The 19,386-nt window shown below is 44.7% G+C and overlaps 1 protein-coding gene across 3 annotated transcripts in view; it reads left to right on the top strand.

Annotated features, from left to right (window-relative positions):
• Positions 1 to 19,386, top strand: part of LOC144169251 (uncharacterized) — a 62,407-nt gene that overhangs the window by 32,791 nt on the left and 10,230 nt on the right. For all 3 annotated transcript variants that reach the window (XM_077698308.1, XM_077698310.1, XM_077698309.1), the window contains one exon: positions 13,884 to 14,268. In XM_077698308.1, coding sequence (XP_077554434.1) covers positions 13,884 to 14,268 — 385 coding nt within the window. The remainder of the gene's footprint in view (positions 1 to 13,883; positions 14,269 to 19,386) is intronic.

Raw genomic sequence — 19,386 nt, 5'->3', positions numbered from 1 at the left:
ATGTTTTCGTAACTAATTAATACGATACAGGTGTAAAGTATAATGAACTTGGTTTTCTTGGCATACGTAGTAAACTTGTAAGTAGGCAAGAAAGTATTCGAGAATTTTTTCCAATTCTGTGGTTTTTTTTTTTGAAATTCAGGAACATTGTAAGTCGTACATATTATGGCCGAATCACCAGCATACATAATAGTTTCGGAAGAGTTTACTACATGCGGCAAGTCGTTGATGTACAGTGAAAATAACAACGGCCCGAGAACTGATCCCTGCGACATCCGTATTCTCGGATATTGCATTGTTCCTTGTTACAGCCTTCTCTATCTTTGTGACGTCGCTGATGACTATACACCTCAGAGACGTGATTACGTAAACCGGATGATTTTATTTGTGCAAAATTACTGAATTATATACCTTATGAAATGTTTGCGGTATATCAAGGAAAACGTCTGCCACTAGCTTGTTTATGTTTCAGGCAGCACTGATAAATTGAGCCAATGTCAACACTGTAGTCGACGCTCATTGTTGAGCCCGAGATCCATACTGCTGTGGGCCGAGTACATTGTACCTGTGGAAAAAAATGTTTTGAAATGTTATTTACAAAACTAAGAGCATGTATAGGTCTTTAGCCAGACGAATCGCTGGGATAGCCCTTCTTATCAACAGGAAAAACTTCTGCAATTTTTATAACGAATGAGTACGTTACATTTCGCATAGAGTGGTTGGAACGTTTCCGTCAGATCGCAGCTAAAAGTTTAATGTTTTCCTACAACAATCGTGATTTAAATCGATCTACTCTGGCAGATTTGTTGGTTGGAAGATTTGTGGTAATGGGAATAACTTGCAAGATTAACAACGGGGTAACAACTAGATTAATAAGTGGGCTTCATGATTAACAACATTAACAACTGGGCTTGTCGTGATGTATCTGTCTATTGATCTGTACATTTTTTCTTGCTATACTTTTTTCAAATACCAGAAAAGAACTTGTTGAACGTTTGGACAGTGTTGGTGTTCACGTTATCACACATATCGCGTCGGGATAGAACACCTCTTGTAACATCGCTTACAATACCCCATATATTGCGTGTATCGCCAGATGCTTCCTAAATGTGGCGTGAGAAGTACTTCTTCTTCCGGGCTCTGATCAAAGAATGCATTTGTTTCGCAGTGATCTGCACTAAAAAATAATAATTGTTTGACCTACAAGGTCGCATTTATTGTACCAGATGCTCTTTTTCTTTACATATTCGTAAAATCTTTTCATGCATCCAGCAGTAGAGAGGTAATTGACATGAACGAGCACGTAAAACGCGACTGTACTTGTTAACCGCGCTTGTCAGAATTTTTAGTAGGTTCGAAAATTCAGTGTTACCATCATTGTACTATTTCATTTTGTTTTCATTTGTGTACTCTCAAGGCGCAGGGCACTACAGAGAGGAGTGGGCTAACAAATAAAAACAAACACTAAAAAGGTAGTGTCACAATAAATTACAATTCACTGTTCATTGTGGCTGTTTGAGTGGCGTCGGCGTCCGTGATCAAAGCGATGAATGTTGGAAGGTGGTACCAGTCGCCGGATGTTTTGGGGACAAACAAGTTGCAATATCAGAGTAACTGATTGATAAAAAGGGCCAATCTCCCCGCGAGGGGGACTCGAGTAAATGCGTCGCATAGGGGGTGGATGTATTGCGTTAACGTTTAGTGTTTGGGGAGTTGGTGGTAGTGAATGCGTAGTATCAGCAGCTTCTTGACGTAGTTTGTATGAGTCAAGGATATAAGGCGCGTTCGCAGCCTTTCATTCTGTGTCGGTTTTGTGGGGCAGTGGGAAGAGCACCATGTACCTCGCGTTCCACCCACAGGTAGTGGATGCGTTGTATCAGCAGCTTCTTGACGTAGTTTGAATGAGTCAAGGATATAAGGCGCGTTCGTAGCCTTCCATTCTGTGTCGGCTTTGTGGCGCAGTGGGTAGAGCACCATGTACTTTGCGTTCCGCCCGCAGGGTAGTGGGATCGAAACCAGGAGCCGGTAAGTATTATTTTTTTATATAGTGTAGGGGGAGGGGTGCGGACCTGTTGTTGAGAGCGAGGAGGGTAGCGTGATGCGGGAGAGGAAGAGTTGGGGAGAGGGCGCACCTGGAATGGCTGTTGCGGACGCCGAGGCACGCCGACAACGCCGGGTGACATCGTGAGTTAAAGAAATGCTCTGCATTTAGAAAGTCTGTGTCTGCAAGAGCTACCACAAGGGCTATACTCAAAACGTCGCAAATATCGCGAGCACAATAAAAAAAAACGATGTGCTTTGTAATGTTGGCTCTGGAAGAGCTACGTTATGAGATCTGCACTTGTTTTTGTAACTGGTTACCCCCTTTTAGTGTGGGTAAACCAAGTGGCAAAATGGCCGCTTGATAAAGTGGATTCTAGAAATTCAACAATTTGTTATCACAATGCGGCATTTTCTCGCAACCTACCACTGTAAAATCAGCATTTGCGGAGGAGCGTGACAGACAGATAGATTTTTATTTCTCTAGTAGAAACTAGATAATGATGCTTTACATAAGGAAAAAAGCTTCAAGATGCAGCTTGAAGACCCACTATTCCTCACACGGCAGCAGTGTATTCAAGCACAGCTTTGAAATTCAGACATTGTACTACAAATTCTATTGCACAATTTTATGTTTAGTAGAACTACAGAATTCAAACGATAGATAATATCGTATACTCAAACTCTGCTACACATTTCTGATTTAACACATTTGCGTAATATCCCACAATTCTCATTACACTATTCTAGCAGCATCACAGACAAGCCAAAGTAAAAATTCTTATATATACACATCGCATATCCATACACATAATATATACATACATATACATACACATATTGAGGGAGACGTCAAGGGCAGCCGTCACCCAGAAGACACGTCGCAGAGGCAGTGGAAACAGCGCGTTTATTCTGAGCGGCAACCCAGAACTCCAGCCTCAGGAATGATGAGGCTGGAGTTACATGAGGCTGGAGGCATGGTTACACCACCGTGCCCGGTCGAGTCCTGTTGCTGCAGTTCTTCGCGGATGATCGCGCGAATGAGGCTGCGCAGATCCAAGTCCCCGTATTGATGAGAGGCGCAAGCCTCCTGGCGAAGGCGAATAGACTGCAGTTGGTCCAGCCATTGACAAGTCTTGCGGACATCACTGACGCTTGCAGGATTTTCCACAGCCAGAGCGTTAAAGGCAAACGGAGCGATTGCCTTCAATACATGACGCACCTTGTCAGCCTCTGGCATGGTTTCATCCATACGGCGACAAAGAGCGACGACGTCCTCAATGTAGGAGGCGAATGTCTCATCAGGCCGCTGAAAGCGAGCGGCATGCGTTTGTCTGGCAACATCGGCTAGAATGGACGGCGTGCCTAAATTTTTTCGTACCTCCTGAGTAAAGTTGGTCCAGTCGGTGATCGTGTGTTCATTGTTACGGAACCACGTCTTGGCTGCCTCGTGTAGGGAGAAGGAGACGATTCGAAGCCTAAATGCGTCATCCCACCGATTGAAGCTGCTGACCCGATTATAGCTATCCAGCCAGTCGTCGACATCCTCACCTCGACGGCCAGAAAAACCCGCCGGATCGCGTTGGTGGCTGGTGATTGTAAATGCAGCAGGCACAGCAGCTGACGATCCGGGGGGGCTGTTCCCGCTCTCGTGCTGCATCATCAGAGGCAAGCGCCTACCGGAACGGAGCTCCAGGTGTGCGACTGGGAAAGACAGAGGACGGGACCGAGGTGCACCTCCACCACTTGAGGGAGACGTCAAGGGCAGCCGTCACCCAGAAGACACGTCGCAGAGGCAGTGGAAACAGCGCGTTTATTCTGAGCGGCAACCCAGAACTCCATCCTCAGGAATGATGATGAGGATGGGTATAAAGAATAGGTGAGGTACGGCATGATGATGATAATTGTCCTTGGAAGCAGACGAAGCATACGATGAATTGGCCACGACAGTACAAGGGCCCTTATCCATGTCTCCTTGAAGTGGGCAATAGCGCAACGGACAGATTGATTCTCACAATATATATATTCATATGCATATATATATTCACAAAGGCATAGAAAAACATATTCGAAAATATATATGCATACACCCACGAATAAATATAAACACATATGATTTGTGAATTCACACGACTCTGTATTGTAAATCTATTTACAAACATATTTGTAGATATGCGTAAAAAATCTAAACATATTTACACAGGTGTTCCTATTCGGTCGGAGGGGAAAAATTCTTCTGTTTCATAAAGGTTCCTGTTGAAACAGTGCAAACATTATTACCCTAAAGAATATTCAAATTCTTTGGCAAATTCTACGATGAAGATTGTGTACAGTAATAGTTGAGCCTAGACGTATTGACCATGAAATAGAGTGATTTACATCATAGATTCACTCATGGCGCTTTAACCAAAACATTCTTAGCATGAGGCTATTCTTCTTTGCTACAGCAGTTTTGCAAATTCAGAACAGCGGAAGCGCATAGAAGGTAGTCATTCTAATAATATTAGGCTGCCTAAAGTATTTTTCCGTATGAGCATTCCACGGTAACTAAGTTATAAACTTTAAGGCTCGTTTTTGTGCGTTAAGGCGATTTTTATTATGCTGTGCAGTTGCGCCCCAAACCGTGTGGCAATATGTAAACACCGGTAAAATATACGAATTATAAACTAGCAGATTAAATTACGTACGGCGCGTTAACCAATCCTTAGTAAACAGGCCGTTTAGTGTGTTCGTGTTTTATCAAACATATTCAACGTGCATGTCCCAAGTAAGTATCTCGGAGAACACAACGCAGAGATATTTCACACTGAACATGATGTCGATTGTGTCATTACCTAATATAAATTCACTATCACCATTTACTATCCTGTTCTTTGTTCTGTATATCCCCGCTTTTGTTTAATTAGGGTTAAATTTAGGACGGATTCTATCGCACCAGTTGAGCAAATAATCCAAAAATTGGTATCCACACTGTGATACAGTCGAACACGGATATATCAAACTTCAAGGATACCGCAAAAAACCCCGATATATCGATAATTACACGTATAAATTATGGCCACCAGAATATTACCTGAAAGTGCTGCAGATCTCAGAGTTCTCCGAAGTCGTTACAAGTGCTAGCTTACCGATTTGTTCCTCACATCACGGAACATTCTAACCACAGCGGAACAACCACTATATTTTATTGAACAGGAAAAATTTCTGTGAGATTCGCTTGCTTTTTTAGGTGCGTCATAAGGTTCACCAGACTGTCTTCAAGCTTACAAATGCCATTCAAATGAGAAAATCTGGCGTTGCACACTGTGCCACAACAGTGGCGAATCTGAGCACTGAGGAAGCATCGGCTGCAGTAGGCGCTTGGAAACGTTGTGAGGGCTGCTATAGGGTTTGCTTCTTTGGCATCGGTGATGCCCGCAACAGCATGCATATTGTCGGCAGCCCTTAAGAACTAGTGTTCTTTGTGTCATTCGGAATGGTGCATGAAAATGCTGACAGCTCTTGTAGTGCACTCTCGAAACACTAAGCGCCATCGTCTGCGGTATCAGTACTGGTCTGAAGCAGCTCAACGCGCAACAAAGCCGCTTTGCACACGACACCCGTCAGAACGGCCGTGCCGTGGCCGTGTTGCCTTTGCCTTTAATTCACGTTGGACGATTCGTCCTTCTCACTGAGCGGGGCAGCGCGCACAAGAAGTCATCATCATTCTCGCATCCACCCCATAATGACAAGCGCACTTTCAATGACACTTGCGGCGCAGCGTTCGATATATGGAATGAGTACGTTATCAGGTTTTCGATACACCGGTACAACAGCGCTATACATTTGATACAGTCGAACACGGTAAATACAGTCGAACACGGGATTTCTAAAGGGTTGTCCAGACTGTACGATGTAGACAATACTTCAATATATCCGTGTTCGATATACCCGTGTTTGACTGCAACTCGGCTGTTGCGTATCCTGTGGCAAGCATGGTGATATCATCACCGTAGGCTAATAAATGAACGTGGAAAGGGGCATGGCAAATGTTATTTAAATATACTAAAAACAAGAGAGGCCTACAATACTGCCCTGTGGTACACCAGACAAGATTAAACAGACTTCCCACATGGTTTCGTAAAAACACGCGATTTGGTAACGGTACTTAAGGTACGACTGAACTAAAGCAAGGATGATTCCCCTTACGCTTTAATAACTGAGTTTTCGAAATAGTATACAGTGGTCAATAACGTCAAATTCCTTGGATAGCTCAATATATATCCTTAGCACAGTGAGCTTTTCTTAAAAAACATTCATTATAATATCTTTCTGCTTATTTATGGCCGTTTAAGGGAATCGCTGTTTGGTAAATTCATACTGAAAATTGGAAAGAACGGAATTTTTGCATAAAAAACTTTGTCAATCTACAATGGATGATTTTTTCTAGGGCTTTATATGCTACTGGCAGGACAAATACCGGTCTGCAATTGCGAAAGTCAGCAACAGAACCCCTTTTATTTATTGCAACAACGTTTGCAATTTGCAATTCTTTAGGAAGACACGCGTACTTCAGCGCAGGAGAAATGTACGTCTGGTGCGCGCAATTTGCATGCGACTGATCCTTACGACTGTCGCCATGACTAGTTGTACGCGTGAATTTGAGACACATGACCTGATGCGCGTACGCGATGCGTCGTCGGCGTCGCTCCGCCCACTGTTTTTGCTCCATGGTCAGGTACAACAATCGCTGAGCTGAATTTGTAGATTCCGCGTGTTTGTTCGCAAGAAATGGATAAAGCAGGCAATCGTTAAGCGTTCTCTGCCTTCGGAAACATTCCGCGCACACGCCGGCCGCGCCTGCCAGCTCGGCACACTCAGCGACTCGAACCGGCGCAGACCACGGTAGCAACCGCTTGTCGCTGCTCTTTTGAATCAATCTGATCCCTAAAATGAAGTTCCACATGCGACGATATAGGTGTTAGTGTGGTAAAAAATTGTGCAAGCGGATTGTTGTCAGGGCCTATTTTAAAAGCTGCGATCAGATATCTGCCGCGCTTCAAGCCTACGCTTACCAGTCGCCGCGGCGCGCGGTGCGGTGAATGGCGAAGAGATGGCGATGCCTGCGCGGAAGCAGCTAACCAGGCTACGCAGATGTCTTGGTCACTGATAGTTAAAACGGCAGTTATAGCTTAAATAAAATTCCATATGCGAGGAAGGGTATGATAATGTGGTGAAAAGTTCTGTCACGGATTGTCATTCACAGCTGCACAGATAGCGGCGATCAAATATCCGCCAGGATGCTAATCCTAATGTTCCCATCACCCGAGCCGACCCGAGCAACGCAAGCCGGTTGCGGGCTGAGCGGGCTCTCATTGGCTGTGGCCTCACAACGATGGCAACGATGGTACGACTGCATCTGGCTTGCCATTCGCACGTCGTGAGCCTCCTCCGACCAGCGAATGGCGCTAAAATAGGTCCTAACGATCAATCGTAACGATGGCATCCTAACTGGTGCATGCGAATCACGTGCACCAGTCTTACATGTGTTCAGGGCTTTAAACACAGGTTGTGCCAGTGTCGGGGACAATAGGTTTATTACAAATTTAAACAGTTCAATTTGAAAATCATATTTATCGGCAGATTATTTCGATCGAAGATTTGTTAATACGGATCTTACTTAAGAGTTTGAAACATAAAGTTCCTTCGACGCTTGGTGCCATAGAGACATAACGAATATTTTGTGCTAAACAGAGCGAGTATGTGATAGTAATAAAAAACCGATTAAACAGGTTCGAAAGCTCCCTTCTGCAGAGGACCTTCCCTTCTTTTGCAAAAGAAACAATGCCGCTCTGTTGCTATAAGTTAGGCAAGGGATTTTATTTGCCCCCTTGATCTCATGCGCTGTTGCTAAAAGGGCGATCGACGATATTTCTAAAATATTCCAGTTGCGCCATTTTAAGTTCTCGGTTTATTAAACTGCAGTATTTTTATACGTGTTTAGTTTTCCGGGATTTCATGTTTTAATGAACTCTGGGAATATGTTGTTTCTTGATTACATTTTATACCATGGTTTCATATTTTTTGCATTTTCTCGCGTGCCTCAGAGGAAAGGAAGAATCATAAGTGGATTTGACTTGAGATAAAAACGCATCTTAAGCTCAGTCAGCATCACTCAGAGATAAGACATATGCACAGTCAGTGATGGCAATTGCGTTTCAAAAGTTGCTCAAAGTGTTAGGTTTAACGCGACGGTGCTTAAAATTACGTGGCCTGCAAACAGCATCTTATCTAGTGAATACTGGAAGAGGATCGCTGATGTCGCCGCCAAGAGTTCCTGCATTTGTGGTATATTTATCAGCATTAGTGATGCAAACGTCTATGCAGATTGCCGTGGCGCATGGTATGCTAGTCGGAACTTCAACAACGTTCCAAGTACCATAGGGATTCATTAATTCACTAAGTTCCCTCCTTGGTTTTGACACAGATTGCGTGTCGACATTCACATCGCCCGACAGAGAGAAATTTTCTATTTGAAGAGGCGTAATCAAACACAACTTCCAGTGCTTTAAATAAAGTGCCTAGTTTGCGTTTGGAGGAGGATACAGAACACCAAAAATACCATTTAGGCTTTCCACAGTCAATAGTTCAACATCTTCCGTTTCCAATGTCAATTGTTGGTTCTGTTGAACACTTTTGTTGAAGGGCCTGGTAATTGCATTATAAATATCCATCGACACGCCAACACCTTTGCCACCTGATATGTCTAAGAAAAAGTAATTGTATACAAGCATTCCCACTCGTCAGTATGCCATACTTCACTGAAAATACTCACATTAAAAGAGAAACCCAAGTAGTTGAAGAGTAACTGTACAATATCAAACCTATTTTGAATGCAGCGAAAGTTAAAATGAAATGTTTCTAGTGCACCGTCATTTGCAAACTTCTTCATTGCCGAAGGAGCTAAAATTTGGTGACCATTCTTCAGAGCAATATCAGCAGGAAAGGTCTGGCTGAAGCGTTGTCTGCTCCAGAACTCACTTGCCGCCCAGGGCTCAAAGCTGCCGTCAGTGGCCTTGCTACGGCTTCCTCGGCGGCTAAGTGACCACTCCGAGCGCTGAACACCCTCTCAATGTCCCTCTCACATGAAATTTGCACCTTGCTTCATCCGCAGATTGCCTTGCAAAGATTTGGCCGTTACTGACCGTTATTTCCAGTTGCATTCATACTTTTCCTGACAGACATTGCAAGAAGCCTGTTTTTTGTGGGAAAAGGTGCTGGTGTACTTGAAGAGCTTCTGGAGTGCCCAGATCAAGATCATTGTTGCGAAGGCGTATGTTTTTGGCCTTCTTTAGGACATTATCGCGTTTCGCCTGCAAGCGGAACTGGATAAAAATGTTCGTCTTTTCACTGTTTCGTGTCGGAACGCGGTGGAAGGCTTCAATATCACTGACGTCAATAGGCTGGCTGATTGCGGCACCTATCTTTTCACGTGCGGTTGCAACAGGTTCGTGCTCTTGCACGAAGCTCTTGGTGTGTTTTCTCAAGTTAAATTCTAATCTTACTTACCAGCACGGATATTCTAATACTTGCCTCTGAAAGATATAATACTGTTGTTATCGTAAACAGCAACGACTACGTAAAGAAAATGTCCCATCTAAAATGGACCAATAGTTCGCATGTGACACTAAAGTGGGACCCAACTTGCAAACACATTTCGCGGACTTCGTACGATTGGTAGCACTGCATCAAAAGACGCTTTACTTTCCCTTTGCCAAAAGTGCTCAACAGGTGCTTCATATTGCCTCCCTAATGTTTCCTATCCAAATGTCTCAATGCGACCGATAGTAGATTTCACATGACCACTGGCCAAGCTAGCTATTCGCAAAAAGACTTTGCGCCACTAGTTATACAAAATTCTTTTCGAATGCACTGTCTTTTGTTAAAATAGTGCGTGATGTTACAGCAGAGGACAACGAATTGATGGCGTTCTTGGAGGAGAAATCACTCTTCAGCAGCGTGCGCGTCGATGTGGTGGTGGAGCGTTTCCGGACAGCTATCCAAAATTATCCCAGATTGTATGACGCAACCACCACCGAGGCATCGTGTCTACTTAAACTCTTGGAACATCGCCCTCCGAACGCATATTTTCTCTTTCGGGACGATCTACGAGCAGGTTCATGCCACGGCAATTTGCGCCTCTATTTTGCTGCCAGCTGGCAGCCAGAGTTTCGAATCAGAACGACCACTGAACCAATAAACAAAATAAACACATCTTTCACAGAAAATAAAACGTAACTGGAACGTCATTCAATGTTTCGCTCAAGAGTGAAACCGACAAAAGCTCGTTTTGGTTTTCGGTTCGAGTGGAAAGTTCGGCTATTTGAGCATTCATTTGACCTTTCATGCGCCCATGTGGGATATTCTGCCTGTTCGCTGGCATAAAATCGCAACCTTATATAGTTCCATAGACTTTCGTCCTGTCTGGATGGTCATGCTGAGTTCCCCACGCGGTCGCTTTGCGCAGCTGACGGTGATGCAGACGTTGCGGCGGTGTTTATTTGTTTACTTACCCACTTAAATATAGGCCTATATCCTACGCAAGGAATTCTGGTATGCTATGTTGTCCATGAATAAATACGAAAATTTAGAAACCCGATATAATAAAAAAGAAAGAAAGTAAACACAATGCTTGCCGTTATTACAGCATCATAGACAGCCAGCCGCGGCAACGTCGGACTAAAGCTGCTAAAAGTGGTGTCGCCCTTTATGCAAGGGCTGGTAAAGTGCAGCGGAAACTTCATTTAAGGAGGGGCGCATCAACAGTTTCTGGCAAGAATTCCACTCTTTATTGGTTTTTGGAACTGCGTTTGGAATGCAGATTCGCAGCGTGAATATTCATATTTCTTGCTGTCATCCTTTCGTCTGTATCTGTACATGCCGGGCTGACGGTATTGATGTCTCTCTGCCGCTAACTCCTTATGTATAACGTGTATTCAGTACAACGGCTAGGAAAGCTACGCCGGAGTTTTAGAATGTAGGCTGACAGAGCATTAATACTTCCAAATTTGATATGCCCACGATAGCTAGTAACAAAACGCACAGCGCGATTCCGAATTACCCACAATTTACTGATAATAATTTTAGTGTTCCGGACCTGTACCAAGCCAGCAAACTCATACATTAAGTGTACGCTCGCAGCACGCTGGATTTCCGGAGGCTTAAAGTGTTCGCACCTAATCTCTCACAGATCTTTCATCTACGGCAGTGCATCAAAGACTTAGGACTTAGTCCTAAGACTTAGGACAGACTTAGACAGTCGGCATGGCTTAGGACAGTCGGCATGTAGGTTCTGAGGACGACGACGAATCGTGGAGCGCAACTTTTAGCTGCGCCATCAACAGATATACTATAACATCTAATTTCCAGAAGTACAAATGGAAATCAGTTCGTGTGTCGACCTTTCGGCTCACATTAAACATCCCCAGGAGTCCAAAGCTAATCCGAAGCCCCAACCTACGGTGTGCCTCATACCCCATGTGTAGCTGTGGCGCAGCAAACCATAGAATCAATCAACATCAAGACAGTTTTTTGTTATTTTTGGTACCAACGGTACACTTAACCAGCAAGTGATCTTAAAATGACACGGTGGGATTAGCTTGTGGGAATTAAATCAAGTGACCCAGTATTGTTGAGTCTCGCCTGACTGCTTCCCTTGAAGTGAATGAAGCGTAAGTCGCTCCCGCTCTCGAGGCATTCTGCCACATTTACTAAATAGCACCGTCAACGGATTAGGAGGATGGTTGCAATGATGTCTGTAATTATATGAAGAAGTGATCCTGTCAGCGACGTTGATATGGGCATGAGAGGAGCGAATATGTACAAAATAAGCGAGGACGAAAAAATGGCCGCGTATCTTCTCCTTTTTTTTGAAAGCGTCGACGCAAGACGATAGTCTTTTGTCCTCAATAATTGCCAAGTGGATGCCTCCGTTCACTTTCCCACTCACCTCTCATTCTGTTCTTCTCCCGTCGCACTCGTCTAAAGGTAAACACGCTACAGTTTAGCTCAAGCCAATTATCTTTAGCGCGCCCCTCTGAGTCAGGCCGCGTGGCACGATGCCAGCCCTGCCATACGGCGGGGTTGCGAATGGATGGAAGAGCCCTGCTTCAACCTGTAGAGAGCCACGTTGCCCTCCGCCATGTGAGTTTCAAACGAAACGTGGAACCTATATAGCGGAATCTGTCCTAACTGTTTCTGTTTGATTTCTTCAAATGCCGCTAGAAGCTCTAGTGGCACGGGCGACAGCAGGCGACGGCGTTATTTTTATGCAGTAGATGCAGTATTTCATTTGATCACACAATTCGAGCGTCCCTAAATTTGTTATAAAGAAAAACTGGAAATATCACTTATATTCTGATTTTCTGCCTCCATTTTGCGTAATGTTTTGTTCTTGTTCAAAATTTTTGACAAATGGGAACATTGACACCGGACTTAGAACCTAGAGGTTTATATTTGGCTGTGGTTACACAAACCTATTGTGCACAATATGTTTCTCTTTGGCCGGGTGGATGAACCTAGTTAAAGACAGACAGACAGACAGACAGACAGACAGACAGACAGACAGACAGACAGACAGACAGACAGACAGACAGACAGACAGACAGACAGACAGACAGGCAGACGGACCAAAATTTTCGCGTTGAAGTAGCCCATGAAAAAGTATTACCCTTAAAAAATGCACGCAATCAGTAAAACAGAAGAGCACAAAAAAACTGATGGATGCAGGAACGGCCAAATAAATTATGAAGAGGAGTAAATTTATTGCAAACAAAACTTGACATTGCTTTGTTCAGGCTAGAGTAAGGAGACACTTAACCAAGGATCTTGTAGCCCGTGTGCCATTCGGTGTAGGACCGATGGCGTCGATACGTTTCACGAGTGCGTCAGCATGCAGTCCCAAAGTTGCCCCCATGGTTATCCCGTGAAGTATTAATACGGGGAAATAACATAATATGGTTAATGTGCTCAAGAACACTTCAGGCGTAACAGTGCGGGGAGGGCACTCAGCGCGTCTTGTACAAGTAGTGGTTGGTGAAAGCGACGTTGAGGCGAATGGGGCCAACCATTGCTTTGTCACGTTTTCCCAGGTCACACGCGATTCGAAAACTGCAGGCAGGATCAAGTCTGTGCAGTGGCGCATTGGGTTCGCTCAGTGTTTCCTCTGGATTCATTGCAAGGGGGGAAGCTTTGGACTTTGGATGAGTTTAGCTTCGGCTATTTAAATTTTGTACTTTAAAGGCGCAGGGTTGGGACACTGATTTCACTCGGGTTTCATGGAGAAAGCTTGTCGTTTTTACCGTTTTTATTCTAAGAAAGGTCTTATTTTCAAATACACGGTCTTCAATACACTGCCCTATTGCTTACCTCCGCCTTCACGCCGAAAAATATGGCAGCGCTGCTGCGCTATAGGCAAAACGGGAGAGCAGAAGGGGATCATAAATGCTGAGGTGAACAGTAAATTAAGGCCAGGTTCTCAGGTGTATACCCAGCAATGTTCCCCTCGTTTGAAATATAAGTGTTCAATGTTATTGCAGCAGAATCTAGCATAAAAACTGCTCTTATCGAAACTGTCTCGGAAGATCACGCGGAATGATCAGGACGCATTGTGAAAATGAAACCAATTGCACTATGTAAAATATTCTGTGACCTCGCCACAATTCAGAGAAATTCAAAATTTTAATAGTTGTCTTTCTGAGGGCTGTTGCGAAATTTTGCAGTCTTTAACATTTTGCTAAAGTTGGCGAGCCTTTTACGCTACCAAGGCTACAAAATGTAGTTTCGGAAATTTTTACTCTGCGTAGGGTGAAGCTAACATGGACTCAAGCCAGGGCTCACTATGGCCCTCAAGTCAAAGGTCAACAAACAGAACGCCAGGTGTACAGTACGACCGTCGACAACCAAAACTCAGATGAGGAGTCTAAAGTGACCGTGGAAAGAAAAGTGATACATACGAATGTGTACACCGTGTGGACGTTGGACGCCAAGGATATAATCACTATACAAGCCTTCTCTGCGGGTCTCAAGGGTGTAATAGCGACCACATTTAACAGTCACGAAAGCATAGCCAAGGAGTATGAGAAGACAGGAGAAGTTTACCAAAAGGAGGAGCTGAGTGTCCGGGCAATGATCAACGCCGCTGCTCGAGCCCTCACTCATATTACTTGGGTCATCACGGAAGCTGAAGCGGTAAGAATACATCCTACGTGACCGCCACCACATCCGCTTGCAGCACCGCGATAAACAACCTCATCGTGTTCAGCAGGGTTAGGTCCACTACGTGGCGAATGAGTCACCATAGATTGTAACCAGCTGTACCGCCACTTGGGCTTTGTGCCACTGCAATTTGGGTTTTGCATGAAAGCATTATCAGGTCACACCTGCGTGAAATTTTGTGTCTTCTCTTCATATGTCTCAATGGCGAAACCGTTTCAACGTTGGTCAAATTGTTTTACCTGCGAGATAAGAAGCCAGGCTAAGGTTTAATTTTTCTTCATTTAGATTGATACTTGTTTCAGTTTCACTTTTCGTTTAGTATTCGTAACAAAGTATTTAATCTGAAAAAAAATACAACGGTTCTCAGAATTTAGCACTGTAATAGGACCCCTTTTTCAGTTGATAAACAGAAAAAAGCCTAACCGCCAGCGAAAATTATAAACAGTGCTATTCGAGGAAGGCAAATAGGTTATATAAGAGAAGTTCCGCAGAAAATTAAGAGAAAAAGTAACATTCAGCAAACGATAGTGTACAATGGTAGTCACATAATTCAATCAGATTACAAGAGCAAAAAACTGTCCATAAGGTGCGAAAATAATTTTATGCACAACCTTTTACATCGCTGGCGTAAGTGAATGGCCACAAGTCATGTGTACAGACACGGAGTTAAATTGCGTATTATTTTTCATGCAAGTGCTACATGTGAGCATGCCACTTGTATATTTATATTTATTTTTAGTAAGCTTCCCTTCACGGTACCGGTTTCTATGACTGTTTGTCTACTAAAAGGTTTCTTTCCAGGTTTTTAATAAAAAAATTCAGCCTCTTATATGAATTCTTACCTAAAGAACACAACGATGTATAGCTTTTTCAGGTGGCATATGTAAACCACAGTTCACAACTTGAGTGTGTTTGCTCACTTTACCCTAGCTACGCCCTAGAGTTTTTTTGTCGAGGGGATCTGAAGTGCTAAATTGCCGAATGTGGTCAGCTTTATCGACGGCACCAATTATTTTTTCTTGCACTAAATGGCTGCCTGACTTTTTGGCGGCCAAATGCTGCAATCACTTTCTTCAAGCTTATTTTATCGAAGGGCTAACCATACTCAACACCCTCAATCACTGACCAAGTACACGATATAAACTGCAGGAGCCTTACAACGGAAATTGGAAAGCTAGTTTGTTGGGGGGGGGGGGGGGGGTGTTGCCCAGTAAAACACTATCAATAACTCAAGTGCCCATTTTTGAACATCTGGAACTTCAAGTTATGTTCAGAGCTCAAACGCAGCGATGATAGCAAGCGCCATGGACGCGTGTCTAAATGCCTCACGAACATTTACTTCGTTTTCAAAGTGACCTGGCTCTATCAGGCTTCCAAAATGCTTACTGAATCACCGAATGTTTTTCTCTTTCTGCATAGTCAAGACAGCTCAAACTTATTCCTGGTTGGAACTTAAAGATTTATACATTTCGACGCCCAAATAGAAAAAGTCGGCAGGGGAAACAGACGTTTGGCAAGCACCGTTATCATTAAATGAATGCACGCCACAGCGATCTTTGGCCCTCCGTAACAGAGTTGTTAGAGTGCACGCATGAGTCAGTGAAGTAGGTCAGAATAACCATAGTTTTGGGAAAACGCGACACAGACCACGAAACAAATCCACGAGAAAAGAGTCATCAACAAATAAAAGATTTACTCAAAACGATACTGTTGTTGACAGGTTCAGTGAAAAATAATGACTGGAATACCTAACCACCCCTGATTTTGTTTTGCTTTAGAAAGCACTGGTGCTGTGTCACTTACTATTCATAACGTTTGCATCTTTTTATTCTTCTCTTGGCAAATATGACTATGCATATCGCCCCGTTCGCGTCACAAAGCCCACAGAAAATTGCAAAAAAGCCGTACGTTGCTCCTGGCTTAATTGCAATGCGTAATTATATTGCTAGAATGACTCTTGCTGTACACATTACATGCCTCTATAGCCCGTTTAGGAGTTCAGCACCACCACGGATTGGTTAGAACCATGGTTTTCAGTATCTTTTTTAGCTAGTTTGCTTTTCTTTTGCTACACTTTGGCACACACCCTTGCTCGCATCGCGATCATATAGAACATTGAGCAGGAATGTGCTTTCCTCTTTTCCGAATTACTATGTCTGTATTTTACGTGCTGGATGTGCCAATGTTAACCTTAGCAAAGGTTTAGTACACGCCCTTCTGTGTCGGAGATACCAAAAAATTCGCCAGGGTAACCTACAGTGAGCTATATTTATTGTTTTCTCTCCAAGGCTCTCTTTGGAAAAGCTTAGCGCACTGATAGCGCCCGGCAGGGCACAGGCAGTCGCGCCGCACCAATTTCCCCCAGACTCGCCCCCTCTCTCTCGCCTATTCACTTAAGCTGCCTGCAGCACACCGGCGTAAAAAATTATTGCTGACAGATCAGCGAATGATCGGTTTTTCTACACGTTCCTTTCAAGAAATGCCTAGCGCGATAGGCAAAATTGCCACCGTAATACTTTCAGGGGCTGGTTTCCAAAACAGTAAAGATGCTTGGGCCCCTTGTCATGCAGCCACGTGCGGGCGGTGGCATTCAGAAGCGGTGAAGAACCAGAGCGACTGTCCTTGGACATACATTGTTGGACCCCACGCTGGCTGTGTAGGCTTTGATACGTCCTTTCTTTACGCACTAATGTGAAAGAAGCGCAACCAGCGCATATTAAGGCACGTGCGTGCCACGAATTAGTTGCGCAATGAACGTTGCGCAGAACCATGCGCATTGGGTCGTACAATTGCTTACAACGGTGATGTGCGCGTGTCGGGGGACTTTTTCCCCGCAGATAGCCGCTGGCAACTATACCGGGTATCACTCCCGTAGAGCACGAGCTATGGACGGGACCCTGCCACTTTTGGGCCTTGTGGAAGGACCCTAGACCTTAGGAAGTCGTCTGTGGCACCGGTTCCCCTCCGCATGGACGAAGCCGTGGGAGCTGTTGTGAACGGCACCTATATTTACCCATGTTTCTGACTGGAGAACCGATGACTAAATCGGAGGGAAGGCAGTGCTACGTGTGAAATCGGCGCCGTTCATACTTCAGGAGGTACCATCCGCTCTTCGAAAATCTCCTTTGGCGCCTGTCTTCAACCGTAAGGCTTCGACTGTTCTGAGCCGCTTCAACGATACCAACCGCAAGCCGTAGGACCGAAACTTGCCGTCGCCTGCGCCGCCCGCAAAACTGCGAGAAGTTTCCTTGGGCGATTCCCCGCGGGCTTGAACACGAACTCTTCCTTTCTACTAGAGTTGGTGCGCGTACTACGTCTGACTTCTCAACTTCATTATCCGCTTTTTGCCTGCTTCCTTTTCCATTTTTTAATAAAGGCTTCCGCTTTCGCAGTATGGTCACCTGCCTCGGGACTTCTGAGCCGCTCTAAATGCATCATCACATCATCGCCGTAACATCACAACCGGCGTCCGCGACAGGACTCATTAACATCTTTAAGAGCAGGACGTAGCACCTACGAGCGGAATTCACGACTGAAGTCGCAGTATAAACGTCCAAAAGACTATCGCTCTAAGAGAGGAATTCGGTTTCAAGGACGCAGAGCTTCGAGAATGGGTGAAGCCTGAGCAGGCTCGAGTAAGGAAAAAATGGTTGGTACAGCGTGAAGCTCTGAGAAAACATTCACACCGTGCGACGGAGGAAGCGCAACGCAAGAAAGCAGCATCCGAGAAGGAGCAGAAGAGGTTAGAGAAGAAGATCCATTTGCAAGAGCTCGTTAGGGATAGCATGCAAGTTGATTGCTTTGTACCTGAACTCATATTCTCTGGACACGCAATCGCGATCATTCCTCATACGCTTATTCCGCCTTTTGATGACAAGAGAAACGATCTCGATGCATATATTGTCAGCTTCGAAAGCCTCGCGCATTCGCAGAATGGACCTGAAAATGAATGGGCAGTAGCTATCAGCTAGTGCCTCACCGGTGAAGCGCTAACAGTGATAAGGAGACTGACACCAGAGGACTCCCTAGATTAGAAAAAATGATACGCGCCCTGTTCTAACAATTACGCTTCACTTCGAAGGGGTATCCTGAAATGTTCAGGTATGAGAAAATCGCAGGTGGTGAAACCGGCGCACAGTTCGTTTCCCGCCTCGCTGGCTATTTTTACAGGTGGCTACAGACGTCTGACGTCGCGTAAAATTTCGAATAACTACAGGGCAAGACGACTGTGCAGCAAGTGTTGAACAGGTGCCACGCGGAACTAGCAGTCTTCATCAAGGAAAGAAACTGCAAGACAGCTGAAGCTTGCGACCACTTCATAAAAGCATAGGCCACAAAAACCTTGCGTAGGGTCCGAGACGAACCGAGAGCGGACCAGAGTGCAGATCAGGACGCCAAACCTAGGAAAACGCAGGCTTGCTTCAACTGCGGCTAACTAGGAGTCCCCGCTAGTGACGGTTGAACCTCAGCACGACATGATAGCTGCGGTTTGTGCGGAAGACCAGCTGAGAAAACGAAAAACTGTCGAACAACAAGGGCGACTTGAAACACGTTTCGGCTTGCACCGTAGCAAAGCGCCGATCCCTTCAGGAGGGGACCCCATAACCGTTCGACAAGGGTGCAGTCGATGAGCCAACCAAAACAAGCGACTCGAAGATCAAGTTTTTGGTTAGAAACCTACCTTTCGTAACATCAGAAATCTATAGGAACCAAATATTAGTGTTACGAGATTCCGGCAGTAATACCGTAATCGTGCGCCGGGATCTTCTACAAAACTGTTGTATAACGGTCCAAGCTTCCAATTTTATGTTTGCGAAAAAACGGCGCAGCAACTTGAGAAAGCTTACATCAAGGTCCACACACCGTACTTTTCAAGGAATCTTCTGGCGAAATGCATGCAAGATTCCATGTATGATTTAGTAATAAGAATGTACTAGGAGCCACACCGCCCAGGTACCCTGACTGGAAATGTCAAGCACAAGTTGCTGATGCAAAGACAACCTCAGAAAACACCCAAAAATAACCCCACCTTCCCGCGGGCGGAACCCAGTGGAGATGCGACGCATCCTGAGGGTTCAGTTGGTGTTTCCG

This window comes from Haemaphysalis longicornis, unplaced genomic scaffold (assembly GCF_048455015.1).
Source record: "Haemaphysalis longicornis isolate Haplotype H1 unplaced genomic scaffold, Haemaphysalis longicornis Haplotype H1 scaffold_2, whole genome shotgun sequence".
Taxonomy (NCBI): Eukaryota; Metazoa; Arthropoda; class Arachnida; order Ixodida; family Ixodidae; genus Haemaphysalis; species Haemaphysalis longicornis.
Note: the sequence above shows the minus strand (reverse complement) of the source record. Positions and strands in the feature narration are given on the sequence as shown.